General features: G+C 39.0%; 1 protein-coding gene across 6 annotated transcripts in view; it reads left to right on the top strand.

The window, feature by feature from the left end:
- The window catches only part of ctnnd1.L (catenin delta 1 L homeolog), a 123,050-nt gene that overhangs the window by 609 nt on the left and 105,835 nt on the right, over positions 1-16,606 (top strand). The window contains exon 1 of one of the 6 annotated variants that reach the window (XM_041568424.1): positions 333-378. In XM_041568424.1, coding sequence (XP_041424358.1) covers positions 348-378 — 31 coding nt within the window. In that variant the 5' untranslated portion in view covers positions 333-347. 6 annotated transcript variants of the gene reach the window in all.

Genomic DNA, 16,606 nt, shown 5'->3' with positions numbered 1-16,606 from the left:
CGTTTACAAATTTAAATCCGTTATATATTTTATGTAGGTTTATGTAAAAACTTAGAGCAGTAATCAAGAAACTCTGTATATAATATGGTAGAGGGCAATGTTTTAGCCCTCCGCAGAGCAGACTTCATTGCACAATCCAGGAAGTGTTCTTGTAAGACATTTTATGCACATTACAGAAAACTGATTTGAACGCATTTAAATGTATTGTTACCGGGGACATTCCCTGCTTTGAGAGAGTTCATGTTTTTTCTGTCAGACCCCTTTTTGTGTTTTTTTTCATTTCCTGCTTAATGAATACAAAACGGAATCCTTGAAAAACACAGCATTTTAATGCCCCTGTGACGTTAATGTTGGAGGCCCACCAAGAGGCCAGTGGTGGTATGTGAAATCAATGTTCTGGATATATTTGTCTTAGGCTGTAATACGGGAGATTTTGATCAGATTTTTTATCTGACCTTTCCATGCAACAGCACAAGATTTGTAAGGTCCTACATAATCTGACCCCCCCCATAGATAGAATTTAAAGTTGGATTAAAGTCAGATGGTATTTTTCGTTCATGCATCTACAGCCAACAAAAAAAAAAAAAAAGTAGGTCAGGCACCATCAGATTTAGTTGGATGAAGATGCAGCGTTCGCATCCTTACGTTGGATGGGAAATTTTCCATGTAATTTACCCATCAGATTTTTGTATCCGTTCCCTTATATTTTGACCCCCTTGTGACTATATCCAACTTGTAGGGTGTGTTTTTCAATCCAACACCATCCTATCTCCCGTGGAGTTTAGCCTTTAAATGGGTTGTTCACCTTTTAAATGAATTAGGAATGCACCAAATCCACTATTTTGGATTCGGCCGAACCCCCGAATCCTTCAAGAAAGATTCGTCCGAATCCGAACCTTAATTTGCATATGCAAATTAGGGGTGGGAAGGGCAAAGCAATTTTTTACTTCCTTGTTTTCTGACAAAAAGTCACGTGATTTCCCTCCCCACCCCTAATTTGCATATGCAAATTAGGATTCGGTTCGGCCGGGCAGAAGGATTCGGCCGAATCGGAATCCTGCTGAAAAAGGCAGAATCCCGAACCGAATCCTGGATTCGGTGCATCCCTAAAATGAATGTTCAGTATGATGTAGAGAGGGATATTCTGAGACAATTTGCAATTGGTTTTTATTTGTTTTTTTTTGGTTTTTTTTTGTATTTTTTACTTATTTATTTAACTGTTTATTCAACAGCTCTACAGTTTCCAATTTCAGTATCTGGTTGCTAGGGTCCAGATTCCCCTAGCAATCTTGCATTGATTTGAATGGGAGAAGCCTGAATATAAACATGAGTAATAAAAAGTAGCAATAACAATAAATGTGTAGCCTTACAGAGCATTTGTTTTTTAGATGGGGTCAGTGACCTCCATTTAAAAGCTGTAAAAAATCAGAAGAAGCAGGCAAATTTTTCAAAAACTAAAAAAAATAAATGAAGACCAATTGAAAAGTTGCTAGAATTAGCAATTTTATAACATACTAAAGTCAACGTAAAGGTGAACCACCCCTTTAAAGAACATTGATAGTTTTAAAGTGTGTAGTGGGTAAAACTTTACCTGGATGCTTTTAAAATGTAATAATTTGTTTTACCAAAGAAGTAGCTCCAAAATCTGAAAGAGGATTTCTTTGATTGTACAAACTGTGTGTTTGCTTCAGAAACTAAAATGGTGATATAGTAGATAAGGTTAAAAATGACACACCCATAAAGAACAAACTTTTTGCATAAGTGAAATCTGCCTTCTACTGAATATAGAGAAAATGAATACCCCTTTGCAAGCCTCTCTCGGTTGCCTCAGAGGGTGGAATAACTATTTTCTCACATATAGCCAAGACGATTGCTACTTATGCCATTCTCCAGAAGAAAATTGTGACAGCGTTCCTTTTGTGAACATTCTCATTGGTTGCCCACAACAGAGGACAGATTTACCGTACTATAATTAATTTGATTAAGTGCCAGGCCGAGATTGGAATCTATTTCTAAATATTGGAATCATTTTCATCAGGTTTCCTCCAGTTATTTTTCTTTTGCTCACTCTTGCATACTTGCACATATTTACACACTCATATACACATTTTTAGAACTGTTCACACAAGCATACACACATTTTTTTTTTTTTTTTTTTTCTTTCTTCGTTTTATCATATTGCCTCTTGTTTTTCCCCTAAAAACTGTTGATATAACTGCGTGACCATTGGATCCGGTATTCTGACCACTAACTGCACTGTCTGATCCGTTATTTTGTTATTTCATTGCTTTGCCTAATTGTGTTTGATTTATGTTTTGTTTTTTACCTTATGTTTTTTTTTTTTAGCGTAGCTGTGCAGTTTGATAGTTTGGAGTAGAAAACCCCCTTTGTGTTCGTAGGAATGTGTGTGTGTAGAATGTGTTGGGTGTTTTATCATGGAAGCTTTGAGGGGATTTTTGGAAATGTCATCAAAATTACCAATGTCACGAAAGCTTATGATTAGGCTAGCCTATGATTAAGTGTCCCTGGGTGACGCGAAACGCGTAAGGCTTTATCCTTTTAGACATAATGTAAAATAAAGAAATATTTTTTATATTCAATTTTTGGCTCTTGGATTCTACAATTTGTTCGATGGATGTTCCGAAGTGGTGCCTGCCTGTCATTGAATTGCAGTGAATTACTCCCCTATGGTGAAGGTCTGGGGCATGGGCACCCGGACCCAACTGGGAAAGTGTTAAGCTTATCCTAATGATTCGATAAGTTTATGCTTTTCATGATTATTTTATTTATTGTATAGACTTACTGTTAGTGAAATGTTTGGCCTTCAAAGTATGCAGATTTGTTGAAATTTAGTAATGTACTGCTGGGAATTTTTGACCTATACAAATGACAAATCTCTCTATATCTATATAATATTGACAAGTTTAAGAGACCTGAACATTTCAAAATCTGTGTTTTCATGCATAAAATATATTGTTTCAGATATGTGTTTATATTATGGGAAACAAAAATTGGAGGCATGGGCTTGCTCAAGAGGGTCTTCTGGAGGGTAGGCACCATACGAGGGCTGCTGGAGAGTAAGGGAAAGAAAGGTAAGATTCCAGTGGGGGCAATCCTCTTACATATAGGGTTAAAAAGCTGTGCTGTGTTGTGGTAATATAGGAGTTAGGTAGACCCAAACCTTCAGGATTCCTTGGGCAGCACAGTGTGTACTTATTTACACCCCAAACAAAGTGTATAATGTGGGATTCAAAATTGCATAGGGCTCTCGTAGGTATTGCACTGGTAGTGTCTGGAAAAGGTATAACCGTCATTTTGACCAAATTGATACAGTCAATCCATGAAATGTTGTGAAGGCTCCACTTCTCTCGTAATGATATGAGATTTAAACATTGATGGATAATTATTTATATACATTGTCAAAGGAGTTGGTCAGTTTTATGCCTAGTAGCGAAATATATGGGGATGCCATTGAAATTTGAAATCTACTTAAAGTAGTTAGACTACATAATCGGGCAAGTTAATGTTAAGTGTTGTTAAGCTTAGATAATATCAAGGTCATCAGCAAAAAAATAGATTTTTATAGTGTATGCCCCTAACTCCAGTCCAGAGATGTTTATACAGATCTAATGGCTAAGGCCAAGGGTTCAATAGCGAGATTAAAGAGGATTAGGGAGAGCGGGGCAGCCCTGTTAGATGCCTCAACAGATAGGAAATGCATATCCACCATAGTGGTAGGGGAATGGTACAATGCTTTATCCAGTTCAAGCAATTAGGACCAAATCCCCATACCCCTAGGGTGTAATATCCCTAGGTAATACCATGAGAAGGAATCAAAAGCCTTCCTAATATTGAGTTTGAGGAACATTGATTTGATTTGGGACTGTTAAGCACAGTGGGTATGGTAAGCCGTATGGCATCCAAGGCTTGCCTACCGGATTCAAATCCCACTTAGTCTTCATGAATAAATAATCCTATGAGCCCAAATTTCCCCCAATATTCTAATATCCATATTCAAGACTGAGATGGGTTAATAATTCTTGATGTCAAATAAATCAGAATTTGGTTTTGGGATAGCAGATATTATATTTAAAGAATTCAGGTCAGAGAGCTTCACCCGACATTAAGCTATTAAGCATAGCCATTAAGTGCTGAGTTAACTCTAAAGTAAATTTATTATAATAGTTATTGGAAAATCCATCTAAACCGGGAGCCTTGGAAGATTTAAGATGTGACCTCTGACCAAAATCTCCTGTTCCACTAAATCTTTTGGACTTTGGATAATCTGGTAAAATGAAGATTGTGGAAGCAAGGAAAGTACGGAGCACCAGCAGGATCTATTCCAATAAAACCAGCCTTTTATTCACATAATTAAGATACAGGATCTTAAATAATCTTCCCCTTACTACGCGCTTGAAGCATTTCATGGCTACCAGCCTCTTTCTCAAAAGCCATATGGTTGATTTAGTGGCTGATAGCCCAGATCGCGTCAAGCATGTGGTAAGGGGATGATTATTTAAGATCCTGTATCTTAATTATGTGAATAAAAGGCTGGTTTTATTGGAATAGATCCCCCTGGTGCTCCCCACTTTCCTTCTAAGATTTCATGAGATTTTCCGGAAGCTGTTTGGTACATTTTAACGCGGCATAGAGAGGGGTCCGAGGAGTGCTCCTGGTTTAAAAACTTTTATGCAAGATGAAGATTGTGGAAAGATTTGTCTAAAGAGTTGTTAGAAACCGGGGGAGGGGAACCATACAACATTTGGTAGAACTGGGCGAATTCGTTGGCAATAGTGATAGGGTTTCCTGAGAGACTTCCTTTTGAAGTGCAGATGCAGTGGATTGTAGGGGGTATATCTCGATTGGGCTATGTTACCTAGTTTATAAAGGGAGCAATAAAACTTATGTTTGGACCACCTTGGCTTCTTTTCCGCTGCCGTGGTTAATGATCGATCAAGAGCCTTCTGTAATTATGAAATTTGAGATCTATAGTCTATACATTGCTTTGTATTCTGTAAAGTAGTAAGATTGTCAAGAGCTTGCATTAAGGCGGATATAGCTTTCCATCAGGCTCATTTCCTCTTGGAAGAAATTTGAATAAGCAACCCTCTAATAACAGATGCTATCTGCTTCCCAAAGTGTAGTTGGAAAGAAGTCCAATGGAAAGTAAATGATGTTAGTGTATGTTACTATGTCACCGAATAGGATCAGTGGGGCCTATTGTTTATGGTTACATAGATCAAATAGATTGATTAAGAGTTCTATTTGGTGAACATTAGGGATATAGTAAGTGACAATTGTTAATGGAACGTCTCCCAGGTGTAAATTAGCTATAACATACAGATCATCAGAGTCAGTGATTACATTTTCCACTGCTAGACCTAGACAAGTGTGAAATAAGATTGCAACCCCCTTCGTTTTAGTAGGACTAGTGGCTAATAAGAATTTAGGAAACAGATTATGAAAGTACAAAGTGAAGGAGGAGTGGGGGGAAAATGCTTTTCCTGCAGGCAGAAGTAAAATATGTAAAGCTTTGGTCCCCTTGACTGGGGAATTAAATCCCTGAACATTCAGACTTAAGGTGGCCATACACCGGGAGAGCCTCTCTGTCACCAAACGAGCGGATTTCTCCCCGATATGCCCACACTGAAGTAGGTGATATCGGGCTGAATGGAGGCCAAACGGGCGGATGGATCACGGGACCACGTTAACGATCCGACTGGATTTTTTGCCCTGCCCGATCTGGACAAATTTTGGCCAGATATCGATCGGGACGCTCGTCGGATGGCCCAACACATGGGCCAATAAGTAGGGATGCACCGAATCCACTATTTTGGATTCGTCCGAACCCCCGAATCCTTCGTAAAAGATTCGGCCGAACCCTAATTTGCATATGCAAATTAGGGGTGGGAAGGGGAAACATTTTTTTACTTCCTTGTTTTCAGACAAAAAGTCACGTGATTTCCCTACCTGCCCCTAATTTGCATATGCAAATTAGGATTCGGTTCGGCCGGGCAGGAGGATTCGCCGAATCCTCCTAAAAAAGACCGAATCCTGGATTCGGTGCATCCCTACCAATAAGCTGCTGACCCAGTATGTCTGCATTTTTATCAGCCCGTGTATGGATGCCTTAAGGATATTAAAAGCCATCTTGAGTATAAGAGGCCAAAAGGCACCACAATGTCACCACAGCTAACCTAACTTCATAACCCAATGTGGGGTAAACATGCCATGGCTGGCACTTTTGTTTGTTATTACCATCCAAATAAGACAAATGAAGTGCTATCTAGGGGCCGGAGCATCTCTAACAATAAAAATACTAGACCCAGTAAACCATGAGTTCATTACTGGCCATCATCTATAACCGTGCTTTCCAACTTCTGTGGTATAGAGGGCCAGAATTTTTCTGGCCTTCATGGTGGAGGGCCGATAATGGAAGCCAGTATTGACCACTCCCTGTTTTAGACCACACACACTTTCAACCACACCCTTGTTACCACAAGACCATGTGCATATTTTGTGGAAGCACACCAAAAGACCAAATGATTGGTGCTCACTGATGAGGGATATCATTTATCACTCATATGTAAAAAAAAAAAGTTGTCATTAAAGGAACAGTTCAGTATAAAAATAAAAACTGGATAAATAGGTTGTGCAAAATAAAATAAATGTTTCTAATATATTTAGTTAGCCACAAATGTAATGTTTAAAGGCTGGAGTGACTGGATGTCTTAACATAACGGTACAGAACACTACTTCCTGCTTTTCAGCTCTTTTGGTTTCCACTCAGAGTTAAGAGAGCTGAAAAGCAGGAGTAGTGTTCTATTTTGTTGGATATCCGCTCACTCCAGCCTTTATACATTACATTTGTGGCTAACTAAATGTATTAGAAACATTTTTTTTATTTTGCACAACCTATCTATTTACCCAGTTTTTATACTGGACTATTCCTTTAATATGGCTTAACTTTTTTCACATATGAATGATAAATGATATCCCTGCAGTGAGCACCAATCATTTAGTCTTTTGGTTCTTATTTTTAAATTGAACTGTTCCTTTAAGACCTACCCTTAAATCCATATGCCTCCTCCCCCTGTGGATGACACAGCACCCCCCAGCACATGATAAAACACCTTAGGGACCCCTAACAAGAATTTCAAATGTTAACAAACCCTCAGAACAAATACCAGGCTTATGTTCAACAACAGAGCAGGGCATACAAAGGGAGAATAGGGAAGGCAGAGTATGCCACACACACACAGAGAGCATAGAGCAGACAGAGTATAGCGTAGTCCAGTCCAAGATTATGGCACACACACGGAGCATAGGGAAGGCAAAACAGAGCAGGAGACTGTTTCCACTGATCAGGACCACTCTAAAATGTACTACATACAGTGACACAGTACTGGTGCCCCATTAGCATTTTGAATAAGGTGTGGGCAGTTTCAGTCTGGGTCTCGGGTGTGACAGTACAGGGCTTTAGGGGTGTGAACAATAGAGGTGTCACAAGTGTGAAAAATGCAATGTATTATATGTGTGAACAGTACAGGGGTTTACAGTCTGAATTTCATTAAACAATGCAGGGGCCAGTTATCTCTGTAGTGATGCCTTTTAGTGTAAGGCCACATGAGGAGATTCAGGGAGATTGTCACCTGGCGATTAATCGCCTCCTCTTTTGCGCGACTATCTCCCCGAACTGCCTCTGCGTTTTTCCCCATAGGCTAGAATGAAAAGTCACCTGCGCTAATGCACACGCAGCGATGCGTTTTCTATAGTCTCTAGTCACTGAGGCGATTAGTCGCCAGGCGACAAAATCTCCCCGAATCTCCTCGTGTGGCCTTACCTTTAAAGCTTACACATGGTAAGCGGACACGGCAGGCAGACTTTCTGTGGGGGGGGGGGATCAGGGCCAAACATATTATGCCAACTATAAAATTTGACTTGAACTGTATAGGCTATAAACTAGGGATACACTGAATCCAGGATTCTGCCTTTTTTTAGCAGGATTCAGATTCAGCCAAATCCTTCTGCCAGGCCGAACCCAAATCCTAATTTGCATATGCAAATTAGGGGCGGGGAGGGAAATTGCGTGACTTTTTGTCAGAAAACAAGGAAGTAAATGTTTTCTCCTTCCCATCCGGTTCGGTATTCGGCCGAATCTTTCGTAATGGATTCGGGGGTTCGGCCGAATCCAAAAAAGTGGATTCGATGCATCCCTACTATAAACTGAGTGTTGGTGATCACAGTTCCAAGGAAGGAGAAAATACAATGAACCGTAAACTGCAAATCAGTTTCACGCTCTGTTCCTCTGAGAGTTGAGGCAAAGGGAACATGTATGATATAGTTTCGTACTCTGACCATGTTTGGAAAGGAGCACAGTAAACTGATTATGTAACCAATAATTGGAGAACAGGCTTAATCTAGGAAAAAAGAGATCAGCCACAGAGAAATAATCAAAGTAAGATGTGCCAAGGCCCACAAGTGGAACATAGGGTGATGGTCTAGGTTTGGGTGAGCCAGTCTTGACTTTGTTCCACAAAAGCGCAAGCTTATGAGGATGAGTCTGTAAGAGGAGCACTAAAAGTCCCAGTTTCTGAAGAATCTGTATGGAGGATTTTTCAGCTGCCCTGTTTCGTCCATCAGATTTATTTATTTGCCTGGGCAGAAGTCATCCTTGGAGGAGATTAGTGCCACATGTTGGATCTTGCAGTCTGCATGTCGCCCCATCACCTTATTTCAGTAGACTGGAAGCTCCGTTATATTGAGGTATTTTTAATAAAGCATTGAAAATAGTAAACTTTGTGCAGGCTACAGCATTTATTAGTGCAGGGTAGAATGGATTTTTTACATATTGTTTAGTGTGACAGTTCCTTTAAGTTGGGATTGAAGTGATATAATATCTTGTTCAAGTGAATCTAGAATGGTAATTATATTGACAACTTTAGCTTCAATTTCCGCTTTGCATTGGCCTAACTCCACTATTTGCTTGGCCATGTCTGCTGCAATTTTAACAGTGGTTGTGTCTAGTTCCTGCTGGATCAATACTTTATATATGCTTAAAAATACCTCATCTGTAACATGAGATGTCTCTCCCTGTATTGGCATGCCTGATGTTTGGCTCTCGAACAGGCTTCCCTGCGACGCCACTGGAGTTAGATCCGGGGTGTAGGAGGAGGCTCCAGCATTGTCAGATACGCAGTTACTGGATGCATTAACGACGAGTTCTTTGGCTGGCCATATATTTGCAGGCCCTTTTATAATAAGCTGTAGGTGTAAGATCCTGGTTGGATGGATGGCTACCGTTCACTGAAAAGTGCTTGGCCAGTGGATAGCTGGCTCAAGGTGCGGTGATCTTGGTCGGCTTGCACATGCACCCCTTGCTCACATACATTTTGCTTAAGTACCATATACTTGTCACCCTATGACTTTTTGGACCTATGCCATGAGCACCTTTTACAGAGCCAGTTTTATAACTTCACAATTGTATACATGAAGAATACTTTAATCTGTAGTTTTCTACAGAACTGTAGACACGGCAAACCATAGCAAAACCACCGCAATAGGACATTTGTTGTCAACAAATAGTTTATTTGTAGGTGCTGATAAGGTATTAAACGGAGACCGAAACGTTGGCCTGCTCATTTTAAATATGTATTAATAAATAAAATAAGTTTTTAACTTTTTAAGGCTCCCAGGGTGCACCTGTTATCATATATATCTCTATCTATCTCTATCTATCTATAGCTCTCCAAAAAGTGAGTTGCACACTGGGAACTTTATCTATCTATCTATCTATCTATCTATCTAATTTTTTTTTTTTTTTTTTTTTTTTATGACCAGCAACAGAGTATTTTGGTGTAAAATCCAGAAGTGTATTAAAAATACATGTAAAGCTTTACATGTATTTTTAATACACTTCTGGATTTTTCACTGTGAGTTCTGATGTCATTTCTGTCTGAGTATTATAATAAATAAAGTACCCCCAGTTGAAAAATATGAGGATATTAGAAGTTACCTCTGAGTTCCATGACCTGTATAAAAACACGAGGTCATGAAACTCCTTGGTAACTTATAATACCCTTATATTTTACAAGAGGGGGTAATTTATTCACTTAACTTGTGAGTTTTGAAAAAAAAAAACATGTTTCCCAGGACAGGATCCCTTTAAAGCGATACTGATGCGTTCCTATAAAAATCATGGGAACGTGTCAGTATCAAGTAAATTATGCACCTGTAATTGTTCCCCTCAAAGCCGCCCCTAGCCCCCGCAAACCTGCATTCACCCGACCTTTGATACTGCTAAAAGACCTTCAGAGCCGTTTCAGTGATGCTGGGCTGGGGATCCTCCCATAAGATGATTACAAATGAAAACAGGAATTCAGCCTATGAAAGAAAGGATCGCTCCTCGCCCAGCGTCATTGAAGCAACCTGGAAGATCTGTTCGTAGTGTCAGTGGGTCGGCCGCACACAGGTCATGGGGCTGGGAGGGCCTTTAAGGGGGGGGGGGCTTTTCGGGGGAACGATTACACATGCAGCATTTACTTTATACTGATTTTTATAGGAACTTGTCAGTATCGCTTTAACTTTTAGTATGTCGTATGTTGGTTAATTCTTAGCAACTTTCAATTGGTTTTCATTATTTATCTTTTATAGTTTTTGAATTATTTGCTTGCTTCTTCTGACTCTTTCCAGCTTTCTAATGGGGGGTCACTGACCCATCTAAAAAACAAATGCTCGGTAAGGCTACACATTTATTGTTATTGCTACTTTTTATTACTCCTCTTTCTATTCAGGCCTCTAGTATTCATATTCCAGTCTTCTTCAAATCAGTGCATGGTATTTGAAGAAGACTGAAGACAAATGTCTGAAATTACAAACTGAAGAGCTGCTGAATAAAATGCTAACATGAAAACCAACTGCAAATTGTCAGAATATCACTCTCTACATCAGGGGCCCCCAACCATTTTTTACCCGTGAGCCACATTCTAATGTAAAAGAATTTGGAGAGCAATTTAAGAAAGCAAAAAGTCCCTAAGGATGCTAATTATGACCTAAAATTGACTATCGGTAGCCCCTATGTATACTGGCAGCCTATAGGAGGCTCTGTTTGGCAGTCCACCTGGTTTTTATGTAACTAAAACTTGCCTCCAAGCCAGGAATTCAAAAATAAGCACCTGCTTTGAGGCCACTAGGAGCATCATTCAATGACCTGGTGAGCAACACGTTACTCATGAACCACTGGTTAGGGATCACCCACCGCTCTACATCATACTAAGTTACTTTAATGGTGAACAACCACTTTAAAGTATTCAATGTCCTAAGAAAAGGCCTAAGGGAAAAAAAAACTGACCAGCACAAAGGGTTGGGTGAATACAGTTGGGGCACTGTGATCAAATTTCTTATAACTAACAAGGATGTTCCTATTTGACATAAGCTCTATCACCTTGTTCCATTATGAAGTAATGGATTCTGGTACTTAAAGGGGAGCTATAGCGAAAATTTAATATTAGCTTCAGCATACTGAAATAAGAAACTTGCTAAATACAATCAATTAAAAATTTGTTACCGTTTCTGAAATCAAGTTTATCTTCCTATTCCTATCTCCGCATCTGTTTCTCTTCATTCTGTCTTCATGCAGCAGTTCGGTGTCCGATGAATGATCCAATATATCTTATAGAGGGGCTCCCTTTAATAGCAGATGTATTAGAGCTCACTCAAATAACTGATTTCAATACAGACAAAATCTAACAAAATAACTTCCTTTTGCGCAAATTCTGTATATAAAGAGACACAGTCTGGTGATTTTAATAGTGAGCTTTAATAAATCTTCTAGGCAAAAGGAGCCCCCTATAAAATATTTTGGATCATTCTGACACCCAACTCCTGAATGAAGACAGAATGAGGAGAAACAGATGCTGAGAAGAATAGTGAAGATAAACTGTACACATTTTTAATTGATTATATTTAGAAAGTTTCTTATTTCAGTATGCTAAAGCTAATATAAAATTTTCATTTTTGCGATAGTTCCCCTTTAATTCCCTCTGCTTGCCAGAAAATCTGTGTGCAATCGAGTATGGAAAGCAGAGGGACTTCCAGGTTCTTGAATAATCACTTCACAATAGAACAAGGCAATGCATTACATTTGAGCATATGGGTTGTCGGGGAAAATGGTTCTTACAAGTATCATTGTTTTCTTTCAATCAGTGGAATCAGATATGACTGTAGTGATCACCCCAGAAAAAAAAGTACCCTTCCTGAAAAGAATGTCTTGGAGAAGCCAAAAGGACTGCATGCTTCTTCAAATACATTGTGTAGTCTAATAGATTTCTGTAAGAAATTTTTCATTGGTACTTGGCGTGGGCCTAGGTCCATAGGGCAAACACTGTACATGAAGAAAAAAAAAAAAATTATTTTTGGACATTCAGACCGCAAAGCACATAAACACTGACTCCTGCATTAAAACAATTTATAGTTTTATTGTAATTCTTCACTTGTATAGATCAAAAACCCCCAGAATTATCCTACAAGCATACTTAAGATTGCAAGGTGAAAAAAAGCTAAGTAGGGTCAGCCCTGGAAATCTGCCATTACATGCCCAGTCAGAACTTAAAGGAGAACTGTCATGAGATGGTGTTCTTTATCTTTTAATAATAAAAGTGTTTTCCAGAGTTGAACCTATAACATAATGAAACAATAGCCTTTTTTTACCTCTGCATCCTCAACCAAGCTTTTGCTAATCCCATGCAGCCAAACTCAAAAGCAGCATGGTCTGCGAGAAGTGTCATCATAGTCGGCTCCCAGTATGTTCCTCCTTTCCTCCTTCATGACAAAGTCCGCCCCCTGGCATTACTTCAGATCGGCATCCCCCTGGAGGAGCCAATCATGCTGATCCCCGCCCCCCACCAAAGTTAATTTCATAGAGATATGCCCTCTATCAGAAGCCTGCCATTTGCAATGAATTATGGGGATTGTAGTTTAAATGTGCCATTCATTCCATTCGTATGTGTAAACCTCCACAGTTGCTTATAATGGGGATCAGAGAGGAAATATGCCAATGTGAAAGAATGCTATAAACATAGCTATAATCTGGGCCAGAAAGCCGGGCAGGGATGCTTCTTTTAATGGGAGAGAGAGGAGCTGTACCAATGTGAAATCATGTTGTGTTATAAACATATCTAGAACCTCAGCCATACAGCATAAAGTATGGCACACATGCAGAGTACGGTAAACACACAGGGAACATAGTATGTTATGTACATAACTGGTTTTTATATATATATATATATATATATATATATATAGATATATAGATATATAGATATATATAGATATATATATAGATATATATAGATATATATAGATATATATAACCAAAGGAATGGTGCACTCCGTAGACAAAAATAATACCTGGGTACCAGCATGGGAAATAAGCAGTGAAAAAGGTTTGCGGCACTCACAGGGTTTTAGTGAAAAAACAAAAAAAGTTTTATTATTAAGCCTCAACGTTTCGATCCCCCACAGGGATCTTCGTCAGGAGCAAAAAATGATTGTTTTTGCTCCTGACGAAGATCCCGGGTTTTACAGCCGTGAACAATACATGGCTCCCCACCCCCTCTGACCAGGAGCAGCACTGCTGAAATGATCCTCAACAATCAGTTTGAAAAGTTATTTTCTGTGTCAACCAAACCGAGGCACAAATGCAGCTCTTTAATAATGCTTGCCTGTCTGCAAACAGGGAAGAGTTGCACACAGATATGCTGTTACTAGGGGATGAGGGGAAATATGACTCGAGGAACATGGGTGGGCCTAAGCGAATGTAGCGCAAATGAATGGACACTTCTACTTTCAGATTCTGAAAATGCTTTATCTGGAGAGCTGAAATGAGTGATAAGAAAGTTTGTTTATAACGCAAATTTGATGAAGTTCAGTATAGATTTTATTGAACTATTAATGTTATATATCAGTGAGAAAAATGGTATGGTTTATAGTTCGACAGGCCAATGTCCAATCCTATGCACACTTTGCCCTTCTATTTATCAGCATGTTATCTACCATCTTAGATTGTAAGGTTTATGGTGCATGAACTTTTTCCTAATATTTTTTTTACCCCATGGCACCTCTGTCTATATGCAGTCATATACAGTTGTGCTCATACGTTTACATACCCTGGCAGAATTTATGATTTCTTAACCACTTTTCAGAGAATATGAATAACACAAAAACTTTTCTTTCACTCCTGGTTAGTGGTTGGCTGAAGCCATTTATTGTCAAACAACTGTGTTTATTCTTTTTAAATCATAAATCACTATACAAATTACCCAACTGACCCTTACCAAAGTTTTCATACCCTTGTGATTTGGCCTGATAACATGCACACAGCTTGACACAAAGGGTTAGAATGGCTATTTAAAGGTAACCATCTTCACTTGTGATCTGTTTACTTGTAATTAGTGGGTGTGTATAAAAGGTCAATGACTTTCTGGACTCCTGACAGAGCATTGCGTCTTTCATCCAGTGCTGCACTGTTGTTTTTTGGATTTTAAGTCATGGGGAAAGCAAAAGAATTGTCAAAGGATCTACAGAAAAAGGTAGTTGAACTCTATAAGGGTAGCACTACATGGACGTTTTCGGCTCGCTGCGTGCTGTGACAAAACGCCTGCGACAAGTCGCATGCGACAGAAATAAGGTAATGCGTTGATCCGACATTTCTATCTCCTACCTTATTTCTGTCGCAAACGACTTGTCGCAGTGCGTCTGATCGCGTCAAAAACATCCATGTAGTCCTACCCTAAAACAGGAAAGGGATATAAGAAAATATCAAAGGAACTGAGAGTGCCAATCAGCAGTGTTCAAACTCTAATTAAGAAGTGGGAAAATTAGGGGTTCTGTTGAAACCAAACCAAGGTCAGGTAGACTAACTAAAATTTCTGCCACAACTGCCAGAAAAATTGTTTGGGATGCAAGGAAAACCCCACAAATAACTTCAGGTGAAATACAAAAAATACTGGAGGAAAATTTGCACTCATCAGCCCCGAAGCTGCTCCTGGTATGTACTTGGACATTCCAACATGACAATGATCCAAAACACAAGGCCAAGTCGACCTGTCATTGGCTTCAGCAAAATAAAGTGAAGGTTCTGGAGTGGCCATCTCAGTCTCCTGACCTCAGTATTATTGAGCCACTCTGGGTAGACCTCAAACGTGCAGTTCATGCAAGACAGCCCAAGAATTTACGGGAACTGGAGATTTTTTGCCAGGAAGAATGGGCAGCTTTTACCATCTGAGAAGATAAAGAGCCTCATCCACAACTACCACAAAAGACTTCAAGCTGTCATTGATGTTAAAGGAGGCAATACACGGTATTAAGAACTGGGGTATGTAAACTTTTGATCAGGGTCATCTGGGTAGTTTTTGTAGTGATTATGGTTTAAAAAGAGTAAACACCGTTTGACAATAAATGGCTTCAGCCATGAGTAAAAGAAAAGTTTTTGTGTTCATATTCTCTGAAAAATGGTTAAGAAATCATAAATTCTGCCAGGGTATGTAAACTTATGAGCACAACTGTAAAGTTTTATTACAATGTTTTCACTGTTTGTGTGAATTTTTTAAATTGTCAATTTATCCAGGACTGTGTATCCTAGTAGCATGTATGAATAATGATACATACAAGAATATCTTGCATACAAATTCTCATGGTTTTTATCTAAGGGGAACCATCAGAACTGCAAAAGTCATTTTGGTATCATGACTTGGGTAATGAACATTTTCATAATGTGTCCATTAGAAAAATTTACTGGCTTTATTGTATGTTTCTTTTTTTGTAGCTATCTTTGCTATGCTGCGACATCAAGCACTGTTCTGTGAACTGTGTGGGGTCCACATCCCTAAACTCTTGCTGTCCTCCTTGATAACTTCAAGGCCATTCTTTGCATCAAACCTTAGTCTTAAACTAAAGCCAGCTTTCTGCATTAAGCTACTAGATATTGGTTTTTATAGTTTGTGTTTGGAGGGGTCGGTGTGACCAAATCAACTAACTATGCAATTGTGCCTTGTTCTTTATGCACTAAAATAAATTAGGCAGCAATACATTTCACTGGCAATGCAATTCCTTGAATTAGTTGCACAATTAGTTTTTTTTATACGATAAACAGTTAATATCCCATACAAACTGATATGCAGATGGTTCATAAAAGTATCTGGAAACCCATTATCCAGAAAGCTCTGAATTACCAATGGTCGTCTCCCATAGAGTCCATTTTATCCAAATAAAATCATTTCCCTTTTCTCTTTTATATTAATAGTACCTTGTGCTTGATACAAACCAAGATATAATTAATTAATATCGGAGGCAAAACCAGCCAATTGAGTTGAGTATTTGTTTGCATGATTTTCTACTAGACTTAAGCTGTAAAGATCCAAATTACGGAAATATCCATTATCCGGAAAAACCTGATTTTTTTTTTTGGAATAACAGGTCCCATACCAGTACCACACATGCCTTTGCCCAGAGTGACTAAGGATGCTGGGGCACAGAAGAGTATGGTGCCTCTGAGATGTGAAATACCCTGATGTATATTAAAGAAAAGCACCAGCCAGGGCTACCCCTA

Source organism: Xenopus laevis, chromosome 7L (assembly GCF_017654675.1).
Source record: "Xenopus laevis strain J_2021 chromosome 7L, Xenopus_laevis_v10.1, whole genome shotgun sequence".
Classification (NCBI taxonomy): domain Eukaryota; kingdom Metazoa; phylum Chordata; class Amphibia; order Anura; family Pipidae; genus Xenopus; species Xenopus laevis.
Note: the sequence above shows the minus strand (reverse complement) of the source record. Positions and strands in the feature narration are given on the sequence as shown.